This window comes from Phycodurus eques, chromosome 9 (genome assembly GCF_024500275.1).
Source record: "Phycodurus eques isolate BA_2022a chromosome 9, UOR_Pequ_1.1, whole genome shotgun sequence".
Lineage (NCBI taxonomy): Eukaryota > Metazoa > Chordata > Actinopteri > Syngnathiformes > Syngnathidae > Phycodurus > Phycodurus eques.
In genome coordinates, this window is record NC_084533.1 from 16,907,997 (window position 1) to 16,930,665 (window position 22,669).

The following is a 22,669-nucleotide window of genomic DNA, read 5'->3' on the forward strand; positions in this document are numbered from 1 at the left end:
TCATCCAATAGAATATCCGTCCTCTTCAGTTTCCTCACCTTTGTCCCAACTGCTTCTGGCCCAGCAACATTTTGGTCCCTGACACACACCAGTTTTCCAGGTTCTTGAACAGTTCTTTTTTTCCATGTTTGACAAACAAAACTCAGAGTTTGGTTTAATATGGAAAATTGCTTTGTGTTGAAACAGGACCTTCCTGCTTTGAATGTTTTCATGTTACTTCTGGTGTATATTGTTCAAGTCCAAGCCAAGTTTATTTGTATAGCCCTTAATCAAAATAGAGTCTCAAAGGGCTTCACAGGCACAAGGAACTGCAAAGTGGGAGATCCACCTTTCAGGATGACCAGGCTGCAATGGATGTCGATTGGTCAACATTTATCACATACTGTAGTATGGTGCTGTACAATGTTAATTAAGATGGCATAAGAGTCAATTTAAAGAGATGAAGCACCACAGGTGTTGCCTTCAGGAAAGTGGTTCTGCCTCAGGACGTGACTCCAGATTACTGCAATCGCGTGGGTTACATAATTTTAATGGCATGTATAGTTGGGTGCTGTCGGCATAACAGTTAAAGCTAATCTTAAACTGTATTTGTGTACGATATCACCAAGTGGTAACATATAAACACTGAGCAAAACAGGGCCAAGTACTGATCCCTGCAGGACTCTGCAAGTGATAATACAATAGTCAGCAGTCACTTTACCATGGAATACACGTTGCGTCCTTTCAGAGAGATAAGATCTAAACCAAGAAAGTGCTGAGCCTGTAATACCGATATACATTTCGAGGTATTGATGTGGTGTCGCTGTCCGTAGATTAAGAGCCATAGTCCAAATATCAATAGTTCAAATAGATTGGTAGAGGCCATGTGATCATTAAGATGTTGTGCTCAAGTTTTTTTCAAGACTGTTCCAAATAAATGGGAGATTTGACGGTCGTATAATTGCAAAGACTCCCTTCTTATTTTCTTGTCACGCTCTTCTCATAGCCTTTGTTGTCGGTGGATCCTTGTTTGGTATTGGTGTTGCAAAAAAAAAAGCCAAAGAAAAATCAAAACACTGTTAATCCTTCGATGCCAGCTGAACTGAGCTGTAGTGAAGAACATTGAATGCATAATGGCAATTTCAAGTTTTTGGGCAATTTATGAGACAAACAACTACCCATATTTTGGTCAGTATCTGTGTAAACCTTTGGGGCTTTTAAATTTTGAGGTACCTTGCATTCCTGTGTCCCTTGATAATACTACGGAAAAGACAATGACATGGATGCTGTTGGTTGTCATAGTGAAGGGAAAGAGAGCGTGACGTGAATTATCCCCATGAGTATGATCCTTTGACGTAGGCAGCTCAATGCAAGTGCTTTAATCCTGCCCTCACCACGTCTAGAACAAAGCCTATGTTGCTCTCTGGATTGATGTACAAAATACGCTTTCCGTGCAGATGAACCGTTTTGGGCTGCATGATTTACACAACAACACCTCTCGAGGTTGGCTGAAACCTCAGTTTGTGTTCTACCCTTGACTGGATGTCAGCAGAAAGTGTTGTCTCGAGGTGAGCCAGGGTGCGTCTATTTTCGCCTGGGTCAGTCTGTTCCAATCAGCGGATCTACACTATCATTTATTGACCTACTTAGTGCAACAAGCCTAAACCGTCACCTGTACTGAATCAGTCTTTCCCTCCTCCCTTCTCTCCATCACTAACAATTCTCTCATGTCTATAAATACATTCAATATCCCAGCACCCTGCGTATTCTCCTGGCTCCCTATTGCATTTCAGAATCAATAATACATACTGTATCTATATTTCCATTTAGTTATTTGGACTCGCAATTCCATATTAGACTGGTGAAAGAAAACTAGAAGAGATTTATAGCAGCTCACCACATCACACAGCAGCAAGCCAACTGTGTTATTTACTGGTTTGATAAATGTGTGTTATGTCAAGCATTGCAAGAAGCACTGACCTGTCCATGTCAGACCTAGCTGGACACAATTGATGGCCTTTGTCTGGCTAGGGTCTGCCGATGAACCATGCTTGTGTGTGTGTGTGTGTGTGTGTGTGTGTGTGTGTGTGTGCGTGCATGCGTTTTTGCATATAATTACATGTGAGCTTCATAATCACCACCCTACTGTTAATCTCCCATGAACCTATAGTTAATTACAAATTGGAATTTATTGACTTGCAATTGCTCTACTATGATGTGTCTAACTTCACTGTAAAAGGAAGCATATTAGCAAGGTTAAGACACCAACACCAGGAACACCTTGGCCAAATTCTGAGTTATGGGGGGTGTGAGGGGGGCAAAAGACATTCTCTTTATATTCTCAGTATTTTTCTCTCATTTTGATAAAAACTGTGTTAAATGTGGACAGTATTTACAGTAAAATGCTCAAGATTAAGAAGATCCTCAACACAACAACAGAGTTTCTTCCTGTTTTTCCACTTTTTTTGTGGCGCCAGGATATGGTCATTCAGCAAGTACAAATCCTCTTTAACTCAAAATTTGACCACGTATAAATCACTTTGGGTTTAGGCCAGTCAAATAGGAGTTCCATTAGTGCCTGAGATAGAATAGATCTTGTCTGCCTTGAATACATTTGCATGCAGGGGGGGAACTAATTTAGGGGTTTCATCTCAAGTTTCAGCTTCAGTGACTTTTGCTGTCTGTTCATTCTGTGAAATGACTGAAGGACGAATTGGTGTGTAAACTTGCTAAATGGCGTCCATCAATTACTGTTTCTCTTCACTGATTTAATGAGTTAATGATGAGGAAAGATTGGTGGAGAGAGAAAGAGCAACAGAGAGCGAGAATTAAAGGGGTTGAAAAGAAAACCTTGGATGTTGTAATACTGCTCAGCTGATTCATGTGGCAATAGTTTTGGCCTGATTCGTGTGTGTGTGTGTGTGTGTGTGCGTGTGTGCGTATATGTGTATGTGTGTGTGAGGCAGAAACCCTCAAATAAATGCACAAAAAGGGAGATGCATTTGTAAGAGCGTGTGCCACTTGTGCAATACATGAGTAACTGTTTTTAAAAATGTATTTATTTATTTTTTCACAAAATGTTATTAGTTTCCTGATTGAAATGTAATCGGTCATGGCGCCACTTCATGTCTACTAGAATAGGCTTGAACAATAAAGCATAAAGCAAATAAGGCTTAAACAAATCAACAGGGCCGTGAAAATATTATTATTCCTACCTAGCCTCTCCCTGGCCCCTCCACCATGCTTATGTAGCAGCTTTACTTGGACACACACAGTAAGCTGGTCTGCAGGTAGTCTATTGTGAGGACATCACAAATCCTACGCTTCCGGAAATATGGTTTCTGCACTCTCGCTGAATTACAGCTAGCATCAGCAGCAAAGTCCATTGGCACACATGCACATACACACAACCCCTCTGCCTGCTGCTTGAGAAGGAAATGGTCTCCATAGCAACATTCCCCTCTTCTGTTCACAAGAAGGTCCACAGAGGGTGTGGGAGGGGGGGATACTAAACAACTATAGCTCTTCTCTTGCTCTCTTTCCCGACTAAAATAATTTTCTTTGTTAAAAGAGAGAGGAAGCCTCTGCTGTGCAATGTGTGACACACATAGTAGGTCAGGGATGTGTAATCGTCACAGCCGCCAACAGTATTTTCTTGCATAGGAAAAGCTCCTGTACATTAAGGTGAGGTGTGTGTTATTTACTTGTGGTACCACTGTAGATATGCATTAAGAACTGTAGTTAGAAATAGCAAAAAAATCAAATGCATATGTTTTTACATCACTAATACAGTATGTTCCGACATGGGCTACAGGATATACCTGTACTGTACACTTGCAGTCCATCCATGCATGCATTTTCTGAGCCGCTTATCCTCACTAGGGTCGCGGGCTGCTGGAGCCTATCCCAGCTATCATCGGCCAGGAGGCAGGGTACACCCTGAACTGGTTGCCAGCCAATCGCAGGGCACATATAAACAAACAACCATTCGCACTCACATTCACACCAATGGGCAATTTAGAGTCGTCAATTAACCTACCATGCATGTTTTTGGGATGTGGAAGGAAACCGGAGTGCCCGGAGAAAACCCACGCCGGCGCAGGGAGAACATGCAAACTCCACACAGGCGGGGCCGGGGATTGAACCCTCAGAAGGCAGACACTCTAACCAGTCGGACACTTGCAGTCATCAAATTAAAAAACATGCCTTTACAACGATAATCATGCTTAGTATCCTTAGAGAGGGCACTGTTTCATACAAATCAGTGTTTCTAATATGTAGCCCATCTTATTGGCAAAAGCTATAGCTCTTGTATTGGATCTCATTACAATGTGCTGGTGTAGCAAATATGGACAATGCAGACATGTTGGATACCTTTTTAATGAAGCTGCAATTAAGTTGAGATCAGGGACTTCAGACCTGTTAGTGTGACTGCAACATCCTTTCGAAAACACAAGAGTGTAATTTTATGACACAAATTTGGCTCTCATTTCTGAAATAAGGTTCTGGATATAAGCCAGTCACTTTCTCGTGACCCGAGCGTGTCTGAGATGTGTCCTCTGCTACTTAATGCCTGCGCTCTTCGAAATCGCACCACTCTCTAATTTGTGTCTGCTTTTTTAAATTTTTATTATTTTTATTTTTTTTAGAGGCTGATACGCCTTGTGCACATCCACACTGACATTTCTCTCTCTCCTCTCTGTGTGCTGCAGCTGACATTATCTCAACAGTTGAGTTTAACTCATCAGGGGAGCTGTTGGCCACCGGGGATAAAGGAGGCAGAGTGGTTGTCTTCCAGAGAGAGCAGGAGGTAGGAAATGCCCACAAAGCAACACAGATCATGATGAAACTCCAATGCACTTTGACAGCTTCAACACATTATAGAATCTGTAATGTGGGAAAATTGTATTATTTGTAATTGTAAAGTAACCTGAAACTCAGACTCAGACGATGGCATCAAAAATACATGAAAATGATTGAAAAGAATTCTAAATATTCAGCGCTGTTCAGATATACCAAATGCATCTACGACGTTGCACATTAGAATAATCGAATTTCCAATAGTCACCCCAAATAAATTATCCAGTTTGCATTGTTAATTATTGTACACTTACCTGACCACAATTCTTCTTTTATAAAGATAATATCGCTAGTGTTCACTCACACTGTAAGATATGTATTAATCAATTAGTTTACTATTTAATATATGGTGGTGTAGGACTGCAATACATCATACTAAAAGCTTTGTGTGGTTATTTTATTTAGTTTACGTGTATTTACACAAAGTGTTGCAACAGTCTGTGAAACTTTCCTTGATAATTCACATGAATCTATGGAAATATACATATATATTAATGGGAATATCCTGGAAATTACTCAAATTTCAGGTTAGTCTGGAACATGTCTTACACAATTGAATCAAATAATAATAAGTTGATCAGTATGATTGACAATTAAAAACAATTGTCATTAAAAGTGTCCAACTATGAATATTTCCACAATATCCCAACTAAAATTCCCATGGAAAGCCACCCCCCCCCCAAAAAAAACCAAAAAACATTACGCAACCCTAGCGACATGAGAGAGGTCAAATCTTAGTGAAGTATTAACATGACCTTTCTTGTTTCATACGTACTTTTATTGATCTCATTAGATTGTGCAGTCGTACTGTACCTAATATCAAAGACTGAAAATATTTATGTGCCTTATAGGCTTACACAATGTTTTCATGTTTGCAGAACAGCAAAATGCAGAGTTTAATTAATGGTCTCAGATACACAATGATGTGGGCCAAGATTTGGCACATAATTTTTTTAGTATTCTGAAGTCAGAAAAGTCAATCTGTAATTATTTAGTATATGTTTTAACTTTGCAGAGTAAAAGCCAGCCCCAGCGTCGAGGGGAGTACAATGTTTACAGCACATTCCAGAGTCACGAGCCAGAGTTTGACTACCTGAAGAGTTTGGAGATAGAGGAGAAGATCAACAAGATCAAATGGCTTCCACAGCAGAACGCCGCCTACTTCCTGCTCTCAACCAATGGTCAGTCATCTCCTCTGACATTCCAGTAAAAAAAAGGGTTGATGACACTAATGTCACAGAAAGTATCTTCTCATCTGCTCGTGTGAAGGTGTTTGTGTTCCACTCGGTCAAGCGTGTGCCACCAACAGAAGGCTTTAAATTGAGAGTTTCACGCATGGCTACCACAGTGCACGTAGACACACACACACACATCAAATCATATCATCTCTTCACTTGCGCGCCAAGATCCACGGAGGAGACGTCTTGCAGATTGTGGTCGTCACGCATGGCTGCTACGGAAACGCTGGTGGAGGGTGGAGCAGATGGTGGAGGGTCCTGTGGCGTTGGCCTCGCCACAATGACATCAATATACACAGCGGATATTGAAAGAAAAAAAATGAAAAAAAACCAGGAACAACGTGAGTGGTGCCATCGTTGTCATTGGACCGAGAAGATGAGATGTAACTGATGTTTGAAATGCAGAATTGGAATGCACCCAGATGGCTTTTTCAAGGCGGGGAATGTCATCAACTTGTAGATTGGTATCGGTGACATCGCAATCTGTGCCACCATTCATCATCCTGCACCCAGCTACATGCCAGATTGGATGCCCAACCCCCACACATCTATCTTGTATCCAAGACTGACTGTATAGTGAGAACTTTTTGAAGTGATTTTTATTTTTTCCCCTCATTTCTCAGACAAGACCGTGAAGCTGTGGAAAATCAGTGGGAGAGACAAACGGCCAGAGGGCTACAACCTGAAGGATGATGATGGACGCATTAAAGACCCGTCCACCATCACGTCACTACGGGTAACCACGCAGAGCAAGATCCGATCTATCACCTCGTTTTAGTCAACAATTCTGCATACAATGTTAATAAATACACTGACAAAATGGTTTGCCAAAGTGTCAAAGATACACAAGAATAAGGACTATGCTTTGGCTAACACATCATATGTCCCCAAAAGGCCATCATTCCCGCATCTGCTATAGATCTAGTGGTAAGCACGTTTGCCTCACAGTTTTGAGGTTTTGTGTTTGAATCTCAGCTCTTTGTGGGGGTTGCATGTTCTCCCCGTGCTTGTGTGAGTTTTCTCTGTGTACTCTGACTTCCTCCAAAACATGTTAGGTTATTTGAACACTCTAAATTGTCCGTCAATGTGAGTGGAACTGGTCATTGTCTATACTGTATGTGCCCTGCGATTGGCTGGCGACGAGTTCAGGGTGTATGTGTACCCTCTCGCCCAAAGTCAGCTGGGATAGGCTCCAGCTCACCTGTGACCCTAGGACAAGCACAACATGGAAAATGGAAGGATGTTTCCTTTGTCCCTCTTTCCAAAAAGTCCAACATTTTAGAACCAACAAGTCATAGCTCACCAGGAGAAATATTTTAAATACACAATCGCATTAATATAAATACAATATATAATACACAGTAAACCTAATAAATGAAGCAAAACATTATGTAGTTTGATTACAATAAAAAATAAATTGAATAGCCATTTGACTATAATGTCCAACAAAGCAAATGGAATGACTTTATCAGTGACGTATTTTGTAATGTTATGTTATTGTTTGACTTCTCACACATTGTGCATTGATTTTAGTTAGAATGTGCTGCTGCAGACTTTGCTTAACATGATCTGATACAATCTAATCCCAAAACTTCAGATTTAGGTTTTATCTTTTATGACAACTTCCATGTGCTGTGTCTCAACCAATATGAAGACAGAGAGAAGACAGCCAGTTGAAAGTGAGGAATGAGTGATCAATATGTGCAATGAGGTGAAGACCACGGCGGGATCATCCTCGTTATCATTCCTCCTGCTGTTTTCATCATGACACGGAACTCACATAGGACAGTGTGTGTCTGTGTGTGTCATAATAGATTAGTGCTGTGTTCAGCGTGTCTGTACCTCTTTGTCTGGCTAGCCAGGGGATCATAGAGACATAGAAGACAGGCTGGGACTGTGGAAATCCTATTTAGAAGGTGCGAAATCTGCATGAGCAGAGGGGTGGGGATAGAGTGTTGCTGAAATTTCATGTCTACAGAGCCTTAAAAAAAACATGAATATACTTGCAATTGATGTGGTGTTGTGTTTTGCACGGTAGACGGAATTGCAAAATATTACATCTTTGTTTCCTATAAGGAGGGAGTTTATCGAGAAGGGTTATGGGCCAGCTGAGCAGTGTTAGTGTCATTGTAGGGGGGCTATGGGTTAATATGCTCCATCCCTCTGGACAGCCAGTGAAAGACATGGGAATGAAGTGACACCCGTGAAGATACAGCAGCCTGCTGGGCTGACGCGTCTCTCTGTCAGTGCCAGCATCGGACGAGAAAAAGAGGGAAGAAGCAGTCGATTTGTTCTCCTTGTTCACTCCCCTACCCTTGTTCTTTGTCTGGGTTTTATCTGGCCAACGGGGGGCTGCATGCAGACAGGGACTGGGGTATCTTTGAAGCTTCGGCGCAGCAACTGTTTATATGCATAGTGTGTGTGTGTGTGTGTGTTTGTGTGTGTGCAAGAGCGTTATTGCTAATTCTGGCGAGTTCAGTTATCGTTCCTCAGCAGGATTTATTGACACCCTTAGGGTATCGGTATCTTCTTACGTTTTACCCTTTACTTCCTCTCTTGCGACCGTGCACATACATAAAACTGAGAAGACTATTTCAGCTCTTGTGTGTGCGTGTGTGTGTGAGTAGCACAGATATTCACAGTCTGATCGTGGCGGCTCATCAAACAGCCCCAAGCGCTTGCATGGCTCCCTGCGCATCATTAAGATGTGTAGAGTAAATGTCATATGAATCCCTGCAATCACAAGCTTGTGGTTCGTGTACATAGTCGGAATCTTTGTGGTCACACTTGCACGTGTGTTGTCTGCACTGAAAATACAGATAAACAGACCTCCAGCTAAACCAGCTTCAAAGAACATGGATTATCATATCAGTGATACTGGCCACATGCGAGGCTTCACCATGTTTTTAGGGCAGGGAAATTTTGGGGGGTGAGGGGGGGGGGGGAAATCATGTTTATTTTGATTGATATTGAAATCACAATTAATAAACATGATTATTCAATGATTTCAAAATATAGTATTTATTGAACTACAGTACCAGGACTCAACTTAAATATAAATGAAAAGAGGAACGTGAAAATAAAATTAGAAACAAGTAAAATAATATGTTAAAATAATAGCAATATAAAAAATAATGAAATTAAAAAAAAAATACCTGCTCTTCCTGTTTGTCAGGTTTTGGCCTTTTAGGGGCAGTGTGGTGCACACATGGACATACACTTACATTAAAATACGAAGAGGAGAAGAAGAATGTGTTGAACTTTATTATTTTCACAGATTAGAAAGAATTTATGCCCGTGAGTCTTGTTATATTAACTGTATGTGTTTGTAGCGTTTGTATGTGAATATTCGTTATTTGAAGGTAGATCTCTCCCTCCCTGTCGAATGCTAATTTTTGCTAGCCGGTCAATCGGGTTTTCCATTGAGTGCTAGCAATAAGCTTGCTATGTTTGTAAAATGAACTATGTCTTGTATTTAAATATACAAAGTGTGTAATTATTTTTGTTGTTGTTTAGTTTTAAAGTAAACTACAACTGGGGTGTCACCAAACAGCTTAAAGCATAGTTAAGGGAGGGCAGAATAACATATGTCTCACACTTGCTACTGCAAGCAACACAGATGCCTTCAGGGTGCTTTCACAATGCAGGAACTTGCATGCACCAAGCAAGCTGTTAGGTCAATTAATCATTTTTCTTCAATTCTAATGTTTTTATGATCGTGAGAAGAAAAAATTGAAATCACTATTACATTTCCATTGATCGGCCAGCCCTAGTTTATGTTCCGTTTTTTGCTCCCTCTTTTCAGGTGCCAGTTTTGCAACCGATGGATCTGATGGTTGAAGCCACAGCCAGGCGAGTGTTCAGCAACGCCCATACCTACCACATTAACTCCATCTCCGTGAACTCTGACCTCCAGACCTTCATCTCCACCGATGATCTCCGGGTGAATCTGTGGAATCTGGAGATCACTGACCGCAGCTTCAGTATCCTCTTTCCTTGCTTAATTTAGAATCATGGACCTCAGTGCGGCATCGTGAACAAATATTTGACACAAATCCCATGCTTAACGACAACAGTTCTTCCTTAGTTCCCTGCTCTCAGACATTGTTGACATCAAACCAGCCAATATGGAGGAGCTGACCGAAGTGATCACCTCAGCTGAATTTCATCCCCAACAGTGTCACACTTTCGCATACAGCAGCAGCAAGGGCTCAATAAGATTGTGTGACATGAGGCAGGCCGCGCTCTGCGACAAGCACTGCAAATGTGAGTACCAGGGGAGAGCATTATGGGTGAAAATGCTTTAAAATAAACAAAATACTAACAGTAGTTCTGTATTAAATCCAATGCAAGAGTTGTATTAAAGTGGAGATAATTTCCTGAAAAATTCAGGGATATATAGTTAAAAAAATAATAATTCACATGATATCAGAGGCATGGCTCGTCCTTCGTCGAGTCTGATGATAATAACTAAATCACCTTCTGGGCATTCAAAATGCTGCCGTGTTGTGACGTCAGCGGTTGAATGCTATCGCTAGAGGGAGCGGTGGCCTTCGCTTGTAAACCAGCATGGACGAACGCAAGGAAGGCTGTGGCAGTGACTTCAGCGATGAAATCAGCAAAATGGCGATCCTTTGGGAATTTAAACAGGCTAATGCTCTCTCCTGTCACGTTGGAACATCCTGCAGCCACACAACGTTTCGGCATCTTAACTTGTCTGGAATAAAACCACTCGCTTTGCTGAACTACTAATGCATGAGCTAGTAAACAATGCAACTTTCTGTCATTTGCTTACAACACATGTCAAACTGGAAGGGGCAACGTCATTTAGGGTGGCAGATTTGAAAGCGAAAAAGTGACAAACATTTAACTATCCATCCATTTTCCGTTCGGCTTATTCTCACTAGGGTCACGGGCGTGCTGGAGCCTATCCCAGCTATCTTCAGGCGAGAGGCAGGGTACACCCTGAACTGGTCACCAGCCAATCGCAGGGCACATATAAACAAACAACCATTCACACTCACATTCACGCCTACGGGAAATTTAGAGTCTTCAATCAACCTACCATGCATGTTTTTGGGATGTGGGAGGAAACCGGAGTGACCGGAGAAAACCCACGCAGGCACAGGGAGAGCATGCAAACTCCACACAGGCGGGACCGGGATTTGAACCCCGGTCCTCAGAACTGTGAGACAGATGTGCTAACCAATCATTTAACTAATTCAATGTAATTCTTTTGGATGACGATAGTTATTTATAAAGCATATTTTGTTGTTCATGACAAATGCATATTTCAGCCGATCCTTCTCATCTTCCCTTTAAATACAATACTGCTTAATGCAGTAATGCTTAATTTTGATTGCCAGATATTTAGTTTGATATTTTGTGAGATGTTAAAAATATTACAAACACGTCTCAGTGTGCAATGCAGTACTCTGCTAACTACAATTGTAAACATTTCGTTGACTGTAGACCTTTCTCACAAGACAGTCTAACATTAATTTGTTGTAATATTAGTTTTCGAGGGTAGTGCATTATTTTAATTTATTTGATTATTTATTATTGTTTGGTGGTGGTGGTGGTGGGGTTAGAGCTGTAAAATTTAATTCTCTGCTATCAGGGTTTCAGACATGCGGGAAATGGCAGAGGCAAACAAACAAACAAGCAGTGCAGTCTCAGTGCTCAAAAGGTTTTGTTTTGTTTGATCAGAGAGTAGCCTAACTCAAGACTTAAGACCCGAGCCCAATAACAAAATTATCCAACGGGCACAATAGAAGAAGATAAAAACAGAAGAAAAAGTGAAGGAACACAAACCAGACAACGCGTACCAAATAAACCCAGGAGATAAATATACAGACTGCAATTAGAAGATGAAACACGAGTGCAGAGAGTATGGGCGGAGGGAACTAGATGATTGGCTAAGGCACATGAAGTGCAAGGTGAAACGAACAAAACAGTTAACATTCGACAAAGGAACAAAGACAAAGTCTTACAAAAAGTATTTGAAATATAAGACATAATTGTTGCATGTTCTTGTGGAATGCAAAATACTGCGGACTGTATAAGGCACTGCGGATGGAGGAAAGTACACATGTGGTGGCCTACACTCGCAAATTGACAGTTTCATTATTTCAGACTGGACTGCAGCTTTGTGTGACTGCGACATGCAGCTGTTCCTCTGTTCAATATGCCACCACTGATAATCCATCAATAAATCTCAGTGTGTGTCTTAAACAATGAACGGCCAAGCCTCCGAGACGTAACATCACATGCAAGCACTTAAGTTGAATGAATAATGAATACATTGACATTTAAAGCAGAATAATCGATGGCAAGAGCAATTGCATTAGGCCTTCATGGACACACCTTGTTGTCCAATAATGTCCTTCATTTCCTTCAATGTATTGACGTTTTCACTGTCGCATGTGTTAACTAACGCAGCCTGTTGTGACACATGATGCATTTTGGTTCAATAGGGAATGTTAGAATTGTGAGCATCATGGAGTGAATGTGAGGCTCAAAGAGCGCCCACACACAGAAGTACACGCACTGCAGGTGAGCTGAAATTCGCAATGAGATGAGACAAATGAGAGAAGGATGAACAGAGAGAGAGGAGAATGCCAAAAATAGTGAGCCCCAGGATGGAAAGAAAGAGAGCGACCAGCCCCCCTGCCAACTCCCCTGGAAGCCTGTTATGTGCCCCTAGAGGGGGGCGTGGGGCAGGAGCGAGGCCAAGGACGCACACACACGCATATAAACATGCATCACTGACACACACACGTAAATCCAGCGGGGCTCGAATGGGTCCAACACTTAGACATTGATTTGTTTTTTCTTATTTTTATCTCCGTCTAACGCCCTCCTCACCCTCTCATTTTTCCATTTTTCACTCCACATCCCTCATTAGACTCCCCACTGGCACACCACAGCAGAGAGGGAGATGGGAGGTTGTTGGAGAGGGGGAGGAGAGGAGAGAGGTGAGGAATTGTGGAGGGGCAAAAGAGGAGGAGGAAGAGCAGAAAACAACAATAAGTTGACGCCTCACGATGGAATATCTGTCTCTCATCGGCTGCGTGCAGATGAGCAGCTGCCAGAATCAATATGAATCATAACCAATATTTACCCATCATGCTGACCCATGACTGTCTCCCTAAACACACACACACACACACACACACGAATAATCCAGTAATCCTGGAGAATACCCTGGCATTGTTGTGTTCTTATTGTCAGGGGATGATGCCTCCGCAGTGAAATCTCAGCGTGATGCGATGTCAAATCTGCTCTCTATGTTGAAAATATCGGCGCATTTTTCTTTCCTTTTATAGACTTTGAGGAGCCGGAGGATCCCGCCACACGCTCCTTTTTCTCCGAAATCATCTCATCTATCTCTGACGTGAAGTTCAGCCACAACGGCCGCTACTTGATGACAAGGGACTACCTCACTGTTAAAGTGTGGGACCTGCAAATGGAGAACAAGCCGCTTGAGACATACCAGGTATGCATACGCACAACCGTATCAATGTTGCCTTGCAATGTAATCACAACGTATTGATTTTGGCCAAAGCGCTCAACATAATCCTGTTATAGTGTCACACTGCAACCACGCCATATTTAGCGATCAAGCCCGGATTGCTTATTGAGCCTGTAAGAAGACAGATCTACGTGCTATTGATTCAGCCTGAAGGGCAAAACCTCCCACTGTGGCGGGTCACACGGGTCACATCCGCACTGTCTGATCAAGGGGGAAGCTATCTGAGGGCAGATCATGATTGATAAGGCGTCCGCAGTGCTCAAGGGATTTCTCAGTCCACTTCCCTCTCCACCTGCTGCCCGTCTCACCATCGTCACTGGGTCTGCGGGGATTACCCAGAGTCAAGCGTGTGGACGTGCAGTTTATGGGTGCTTGCTCATTCTCTTGGTGATTCTCTTGGGAGGCAGCACTGTGGAAAAGTGTGGACATAATTCAAACTGTAAAACGTTGGCTTTTTGTCTGCATCGCTTGCTTTTCATTCTCTCGATACTCACACGCTTAAGATCTTTGACACCGTAGCTTTTTAAGACAAACACATTAATATTCACAAGGCTCCAATAAATTCTAGTTGGCGACATAGTGCTGTCCAAATTTGGTCAATTTAAAACATTTTCACAATCCTACACTATTGGTCAGTCCCCATGTCTGTGTGTGTGTGTTTTATTTTTAGAACTTATTGACCAATCTAAAGTATTGAAAATGGCTTGCTCTCTTTGACAGTGCAATGTTAATGACTCAACAAACCTTTCTTTTGGGTCTTTTGGGTTTCCTGAAAAATGTTGTTTTGGGAGATATGAGGATTCCGCCGATTCCAACGAAAGAAGCTTTTGAAGGCCTCTTTTTAAACTCAAGAACGTTCACCTTTTTTTTCCAGAACAGTCGAAAACCTGATATACCCATGGCCAAAAGTAAACAGACCAACAGTTTAGTATAAAAGTGCCTTCTCTACCATTTCATTGGTAAAATAAAGAAATTTGTCTGTGTTTTGTGGTATGACAGAGGCAGAGAGCAAGAGAGAAAGAGAAAGAGAAAACAGTGGCAGTAAAGGAAGTGTAGCTGTGTGTCCATGTAGCACAAAAACAATAAAGCTACTCCAGAGAGACACTTGGCTGACCAAAATCTCTTTTATTCTCCAAGTATCCTGAGGAACAATCATGTGCATCAGTTAATTCATCGTGCCAGGAAATAGGGCTCAGAAAAAGGATTCATATCGCCTGGAGTGCATAAATAGAAGTCGCCCTGCAATCTGTATTCAATTGTCTCCACATTTTGATTTTTGAAAAACAAATTACTCAGAGTTCATACAAACAGGAGTCCACTGCAGTGAACTTATAAATAGACCATATAAAGAAAACCTTTTGATATAGTTTTACCCATCCCACTTTATGAGGGGCCATTAGGGACATAATTTAGGATTAGCTCTCATACTTATTATTCAAATGCTGTCATACACACTACTGAAAGGCTCTTATATACAATACTGAAATGTTTTCCCTCATAAACACCTGTTAACTGCTCTCATAAACACCAGTGAAACGCTCTCATACACACAACTGAATGTCTTGCTCTCATTAGCACAACTTCCATCCATCCATTTTCTGAGCCGCTTCTCCTCACTAGGGTCGCGGGCGTGCTGGAGCCTATCCCAGCTATCATCGGGCAGGAGGCGGGGTACACCCTGAACTGGTTGCCAGCCAATCGCAGGGCACATACAAACAAACAACCATTCGCACTCACATTCACACCTACGGGCAATATTGAGTTGTCAATTAATTTACCATGCATGTTTTTGGGATGTGGGAGGAAACCCATGCAAGCACGGGGAGAACATGCAAACTCCACACAGGTGGGGCCGGGGATTGAACCCTGGTCCTCAGAACTGTGAGGCAGATGCTCTAACCAGTCGTCCACCGTGCCACTAGCAAAACTTAAATGCTCTTATACATGCATGTCAATTGTGTTCACATGTGCATGTCAAATGCGCGCACGTCAGACGCGCTCACACTCACATGTCGCTCGCACTCACACACGAATAGTGTCAAAAACTTAATTTAGTTATGCCTAGATGAGACTACAGGATTTTAGCCCCGATATTGGCCCGATTTGCTATCACGGACGATTTCACGGATTGGGCCTGACATTGTTGTCGGGAGCAACAAAACTTCTTGAAGTGTGACATAATCCACAACCAACGATTTGGCGTTACGATAACAATGACGCCAAAATGAAAAGTCGAGCATTTTAAATTTTTTGGAAAGCTTCCGTGTGGTGTGACATATGAACGACGGCTCTCCGACAGCACACATTGACATCGACCAATAGGTAGTTCATTTCAAAAAGTGAAACTCCTTATAGAAATGCACTACACACACGCAGAGTGAAATATTTCTTGATTTTTTTTTTAATATGTATAATTTTGATGATTATGGCTTACAGCTAACAAAACAAAAACAAATTCACCATCTCTAGAAACTAAAATATAAGAGTACTAGAGCTCAAGAAAAAGTTCAAGAGCACCTTAAAAGTAGTTAGGATGCAGACTAACATTTGTTAGTCTGTTGAAGTCTTGTTGAAGAGATTGGTGGATTGATGGAAGTTTTGTAGATTTACAGCTGGTAAAGTCTAGAGTTCAGCCCAAAGTCGAGACTAAAAATAATAGCATTAAACTGCAATTTGATTAATGGAATGGTAGTGGTTTAGCTGAGAATGATACAAGAAAGTAGCAAATGACTGTAAAATGTGTTAACATCCATCCATCCATTTTCTGGAAAATGGAAACTTTTCATTGAAAAAACCTAAACTTTTCTTTTCTGATAAAAGGTTCCATGTCCAAAATAAAATAATGGCTTTCTACATCTGTTATTATATTGTCAAGATAAGTTCATACGATGACATATTTTTCTGCTTGAAATTGTCACAAATCTTTTATGAAAGCAAACATTTGATATTCACCCTAGGTTGCATGTCAAACACTCAAGCTCTAAGCCTGGTGTTGACACCCACTCAACAATTATTCATAGACCTCATAGTTATTGTGCTTAATACACATTTTACATTATTTCAGATTATTGAGTATGTGACAAAATGTACTTGTAAACACACACATACATGTAAATTAAGTGATATGGGAGGGTGCTTTGACATTCCCAACATGATTATTATTATTTTTTTTTCTAGGTTCACGACTACTTACGGGGCAAACTTTGCTCCCTCTATGAAAACGACTGCATCTTTGACAAGTTCGAGTGTGTCTGGAATGGATCAGACAGGTGACATTGCCTCCATCCGTACACCCACCTCCCATCAGACCCAATAACACTCTCCTCTCTCTACTTTCTGCTCTCCACTCAGTGTCATAATGACCGGCTCCTATAACAACTTCTTCCGAATGTTTGACCGGAACACAAAACGGGATGTCACGCTGGAAGCATCTAGAGAAAACAGCAAGCCCAGAGCCATTCTCAAGCCTCGCAAGGTACAAGCAACATTTCAAACAGACTTAAGAGTTAATGTACATTAACGGAGTTAACTGAAATATTAGGCACTGCTGTCATTGTGATACAGTACAGTTCTACACGACTGCAAAGTGCAGCCACGGCCATAATAAACGTTGTTTTTGTGAATACAGTGTTCCCCCCCCTCCACCTCCCCACTCCGGCCCTGCTCTATTGCAGACATATTTTGTGGAATTTGTCTGTCGCAGAAATCCAGACCATATTGTGGGAATCTGTGGTCTATAGCAATACATTTTATGGGTTTTGACACCGTTTCATGTTAATAAACTATACAGTACAGTAATCACATACATTTTGATTCAAATGCATAAAAAAAATCAATATGTATAGCAAATAATGAATATTTAAACAGTCTTGGGGAATTTCCATCCTCTTGGGCTCAAACTGGCTGCTGGTAACATCACACATTCTCGGATAGAACACTTTTAGTTTCATTTTAAGCACTACGATTGACCCTGCAGCATCCTTCGTCTTTGAAGGCTTCTGGTAGGACGATCCTTACCATTCGGGAGAAGATAAAACCAGATATGCTTCGGGAAGGAAAGAGTTACATGGCCATTGTAGTTAAGAATGCTTTATTTGTGTTCCAGCTTGACAAAACAACTGGCTATGGAACGCCATGCCTTAGGCATCACTGACATCTAAGGGTAGTCACTGCTCACGGTGCTTATCAATAGTGTCAATTGTTTTCGAGACATTTTATCATGGCATTTTTTGATGTTCAATTATGTTTAAATGTGTTTAAAGCATGTGGAAGTGATAACATTATACAGTATAGGCTCTTTTAATGTGGTCTCTACAGTATATCGTGGCTTTTCACCCGTTGCGTGTGGGTCTTGAGCGTAGCCCCTGCGTTAAACGGGGGTCACTATACTATCCTGACAGTGTCAATAGAAACTGAACATTATTATTTTTGTAAAAGCGGAACATTTGATACATCCATCCATTCTTTACCACTTAGCCTCACTAGGGTCGCGGGCGTGCTGGAGCCTATCCCAGCTGTCATCGGGCAGGAGGCGGGGTACACCCTGGACTGGTTGCCAGCCAATCGCAGGGCACATACAAACAAACGACCATTTGCACTCACATTCACACCTACGGGCAATCTAGAGTCTCCAATTCATGCATGTTTTTGGGATGTGGGAGGAAACCGGAGTGCCCGGAGAAAACACACGCAGGCACGGGGAGAACATGCAAACTCCACACAGGCGGGGCCGGGGATTGAACCCGGGTCCTCAGAACTGTGAGGCTGACGACGCTCTAACCAGTCGGCCACCGTGCCGCCCATTTGATACATGTTAAATATAAATATATTGTGTGTGTGGTCATTGTTGTAGTGTTAGGCTGTAAAAAAGGCTGTAAAACTGCTCCCCCTGATCGGGCATGCTATTCTGGCAGGTGTGCGTGGGCGGCAAACGCAGAAAGGATGAGATCAGCGTGGACAGCTTAGACTTCAGCAAGAAGATCCTTCACACGACGTGGCACCCGCACGAGAACATCATTGCCGTAGCGGCCACCAACAACCTTTACATCTTCCAAGACAAGGTCAACTAAAGTGCGCTGACATGTGCGGGGCGTCGGGTTGTGTTTGTCGAAACACAGAAAGCAGTATGGAGTCCTGATGTACATCCTGGGCCTCCCTGGGGCTTGTCACTGCTAACCTGATTTGCATTGAGAATGTGCAGCGTTTTCCCGCAAGTGGACGTACAGTTCTGGAATCTTTGGGGACGTGACAAAGTTTTCCTATCATTTAATTTATTTAGCCATACGCACACGGACAGAAGGGAATCCTGCACAACAAGATTACAGCTGCATGAGCAACAAGATGTAGCAAGACCCTGGAGACAAAGATGGGGGTGTGGATACAATGAACGAAACCGAGCACGTGATAGTAACTCGTTGTCATGTAGCAAGAGCGCCTCCTCTCTATCAATCTGCTGCAGTGCAAGTGAGGCATCATTTGGGACAGCACCACCTGCTGCTGCAAATTTTAAAGGGCAGAAGAAGAGACTTTTCTGCCTGTGACAGACAAGTGATGAGTCTTTCTACTTTAGTCTGTGGTGTGAATGAGACTGTTTTTAATGGTTTTATTTATCAATGATTGTGGTTAGCTGCTGTGGTGCCTTCTTTTGGTATGTGGGGGTTCAATGTAGGGGGTGTGAGCATCGGGCAGGAGTGTAAATGTCTCAACTTTAGGGGTTTTGTTTTGTTTCTCGTCTGTCTCTTCAATGAACAAAATGGTTTTATGGCAAAGCAATGTTTGAGGTAACAAGAATGACGACGCCTCCAGGGGCTTTATCACTAAGACGTGTACAATGTAAGTACAGTACAAGCCTGTCGGCAATGTGAGGTCGGTTTACAAGTGACATTAGAATCTCATTTCCCTCCTTGAAATAATAAAAGCACCAATTGATTGACCGATAAATGTACAAAGAAAATAAAGTTGTAATCTCCCCTTAAAGAAGACATAATATGCATTTTTTCACAATTGAAAATTGTTTCTTGGTGACTAAATAACTTGTCTCCTTTCATCAAAATACATCAAGAATCAAGAATTGTAGGACACACATTGTACACCTTATATGCTGTCTTGCCGTTTTCAGGAGCCTGAGCTTTGCGACTAGCGAGGCTTCAGGGGCTGTCTCTCTCGTCCTCTCGCCGGCGAGAGTGCGCTGTGGCCGGCCCGTGTGTCTGTGTGTGTGTGTGTGTGGGGGGGGCCACACTGGGCTTTAACTCGTGTAGGCAGCGGTTTGTACGCTTTACTGTGTATGTGGCGCATGTGAATTTTCCATAATATGTCCCCTTTAAGAGACAAATTACAATTCTAAAATGTTGCATGTGATGGACAACACTTGATGACATTTAGATCAGTTGAACTTCTACAGACCATGTGGTGCACTCTGTGGGGTCGTAGTTACTTTCTTAAGTCGTGTTTTTAACTCAGATTGTTTGTCCATACTTGTCGGAGGAGGGTGGTCACATGTTGCAGGTTGGAATTTAGCACCTGTCTGAAGTTTTGTGTGAAGAGCCAGCGTCCACTGAGGTAAGCACTAAATAAAAAGGTCTAAGCAAACTCTGTGAAATCAGGGAATTCATACTGTACAAACTTTAAAACAAACTTAATTTGTGAAACTTTTATAGCTCAGAATGTAATAATACGAATGACCATGCAGTCTTCGTGCTTACTGGACTTTTTTTGATTATAAAATGTAATAAAGATGTGCAAGTTCAAACCAAACCTCTGATTCTGTGTATTTGTATTGAATTTCGTTTGTATTCTGTGTATTTCATTCTGTGTATTCAGCCTTTGAAGTAAGTGGGCCCCCCAAGTGGACAAAACTCTATAATAATAATAATGTAGCGCAAAAGTGTGTAATAATGATAATAGATGAATTGATTTATTAATATGATGATGATTATTACGATATAATAATTATGAATTCAATTATAACACAAACCCCAATTCCAATATAGGTGAGACATTGTTTAAAATGTAAATACATCCATCCATCCATTTTCTGAGCCACCGTGCCGCAATGTAAATACAAACAATACAATGATTTACAAATCCTTAACCTATATTCAATTGAATACAAAGACAAGATATGTGATGGTCAAACTGATAAACTATATGTTTTTTGCAAATATTCATTCATTTTGAATTTGATGCCTGCAACCTTTTTGCTTCTTTTCCAATTCTTGCTTGATGTACTTCAGCTATTCAACAGTCCGGGGTCTTCGTTGTCGTATTTTGCACTTCATAATGCGCCACGCATTTTCAATGGGAGACAGGTCTGGACTGTAGGCAGGCCAGTCTACAGTTTCTATAGAAGAACGGAATTTAATTTCATAAAATTTCAAGGTTCAAGACAGCGCTCGGGTTTCAAATTAAGGTTCCAAAACAGGGTTAGGGTTTCAACACAGTTTTAGGTTTTCAAATTAGGGTTTTAAAACAGCACTACTGTTTCAAATTGGGGTTGCAAATCAGGGTTAGGGTTTAAAAACATGGGTAGGGTTTCAACACAGGGTTAGGGTTTAAAAACAGTGTTAGGGTATCAAATTAGGTCTTAAAAACAGGTTTAAGGTTTGAAAATGGGTTAGAATTTCAAAATAGGGTTTCAAAACATGGTTAGGGTTTCAAATTTGGGTTTCAAAATAGGGTTAGGGTCTCAAAGTAGAGTTTCAAAACAGGATTAGGGTCTCAAAGGAGGGGTTCAAAACAGGATAAGGATTTCAAATTAGGGTTTCAAAACAGGATAAGGATTTCAAATTAGGGTTTCAAAACAGGGTTAGAGTTTCAAAGTAGGGTTCCAAAACAGGGTTAGGGTTTCAAATTAGGATTTCAAACATGGGTTAGGGTTTCAAATTAGGGTTTCAAAACAGGGTTATGGTCTCAAAGTAACGTTTCAAAACAGGGTGAGTATTTCAAATTAGGGTTTCACAACAGGGTTAGGGTCTCAAAGTAAGGTTTCAAAACAGGGTTAGGTTTTCAAATTAGGGTTTCAAAACAGGGTTATGGTCTCAAAGTAAGGCTTCAAAACAGAGTTAGTCTCTTAAAGTGAGGTTTCAAAACAGGGTTAGTTTTTGAAATTAGGGTTTCAAAACAGGGTTAGGGTTTCGAAGTAAAGTTTCAAAACAGGGTTAGGTTTTAAATTAGATTTTCAAAACAGGGTTAGGGTCTCAAAGTAAGGTTTCAAAACAGAGTTAGTTTTTCAAATTAGGGTTTCAAAACAGGGTTACGGTTTTGAAGTAGGATTTCAAAACAATCCTAGGGTTTCAAATTATGGTTTCAAAACTGGGCTAGGGTTTCAAAGTTGGGTTTCAAAACAGGGTTAGGGTTTCAAAACATGGGATACAGTTTCAAAGTAGGGTTTCAAAACAGGGTTATGGTTTCAAATTAGGGTTTTAAAGTAGGGTTGTTTGAAAAGAGGGTTAGGGTCTCAAAGTAGGGTTTCAAAACAAGGTTAGGGTTTCAAATTATGCTTTCAAAACCGGGTTAGGGTTTCGAAGAAGGGCTTAAAACAGGGTTAGGTTTTCAAATTATGCTTTCAAAACAGGATAAGGATTTTAAAGTAGGGTTTCAAAACAGGGTTAGGGTTTCAAAACATGGGTTAGGGTTTCAAAACAGGTTTAGGGTTTCAAATTAGGGTTTCAAAACGGGGATAGGGGTTCAAAGTTGGGTTTCAAAACAGGGTTAGGGTTTAAAAGCAGGTTACAGTTTCAAAACAGGGTTTCAAAAGAGGTTTATGGTTTCAAATTAGAGTTTCATTTTTTATTTTATTTTTATTTTTTTCAAAAGTGTCCAGTTCAGGTGCATGGCCTTGCAGAGTGGTGGATCTGTATGTCTTTGTGCTGAAAATAATTTGCTGTGCAACAGGGGAGTTTGAAATACTCCCTCTGCTTATTTTAATTTTTTTTTAATTATGCTGATGTTTATTGAAAATGCAGCCTTACAGAAAATGGTTTGAGGGGACGGACAGCGGGATAGATTGGACAAGGGGACTAGGGGTGAGAACCACAGCAGAACAATAGTGAGACAGTCG

General features: G+C 41.4%; 1 protein-coding gene across 2 annotated transcripts in view; it reads left to right on the plus strand.

The window, feature by feature from the left end:
- LOC133407754 (serine/threonine-protein phosphatase 2A 55 kDa regulatory subunit B beta isoform) overlaps positions 1 to 20,364 on the plus strand; it is a 50,127-nt gene extending 29,763 nt beyond the window's left edge. For both annotated transcript variants that reach the window (XM_061685974.1, XM_061685973.1), the window contains exons 2-10: positions 4,692 to 4,789; positions 5,855 to 6,020; positions 6,701 to 6,813; positions 9,883 to 10,060; positions 10,179 to 10,343; positions 13,406 to 13,575; positions 16,789 to 16,880; positions 16,963 to 17,086; positions 18,525 to 20,364. In XM_061685974.1, the coding sequence (XP_061541958.1) occupies positions 4,692 to 4,789; positions 5,855 to 6,020; positions 6,701 to 6,813; positions 9,883 to 10,060; positions 10,179 to 10,343; positions 13,406 to 13,575; positions 16,789 to 16,880; positions 16,963 to 17,086; positions 18,525 to 18,680 (1,262 nt within the window). In that variant the 3' untranslated portion in view covers positions 18,681 to 20,364. The remainder of the gene's footprint in view (positions 1 to 4,691; positions 4,790 to 5,854; positions 6,021 to 6,700; positions 6,814 to 9,882; positions 10,061 to 10,178; positions 10,344 to 13,405; positions 13,576 to 16,788; positions 16,881 to 16,962; positions 17,087 to 18,524) is intronic.
- The last annotated feature ends 2,305 nt before the right edge of the window (positions 20,365 to 22,669 follow it).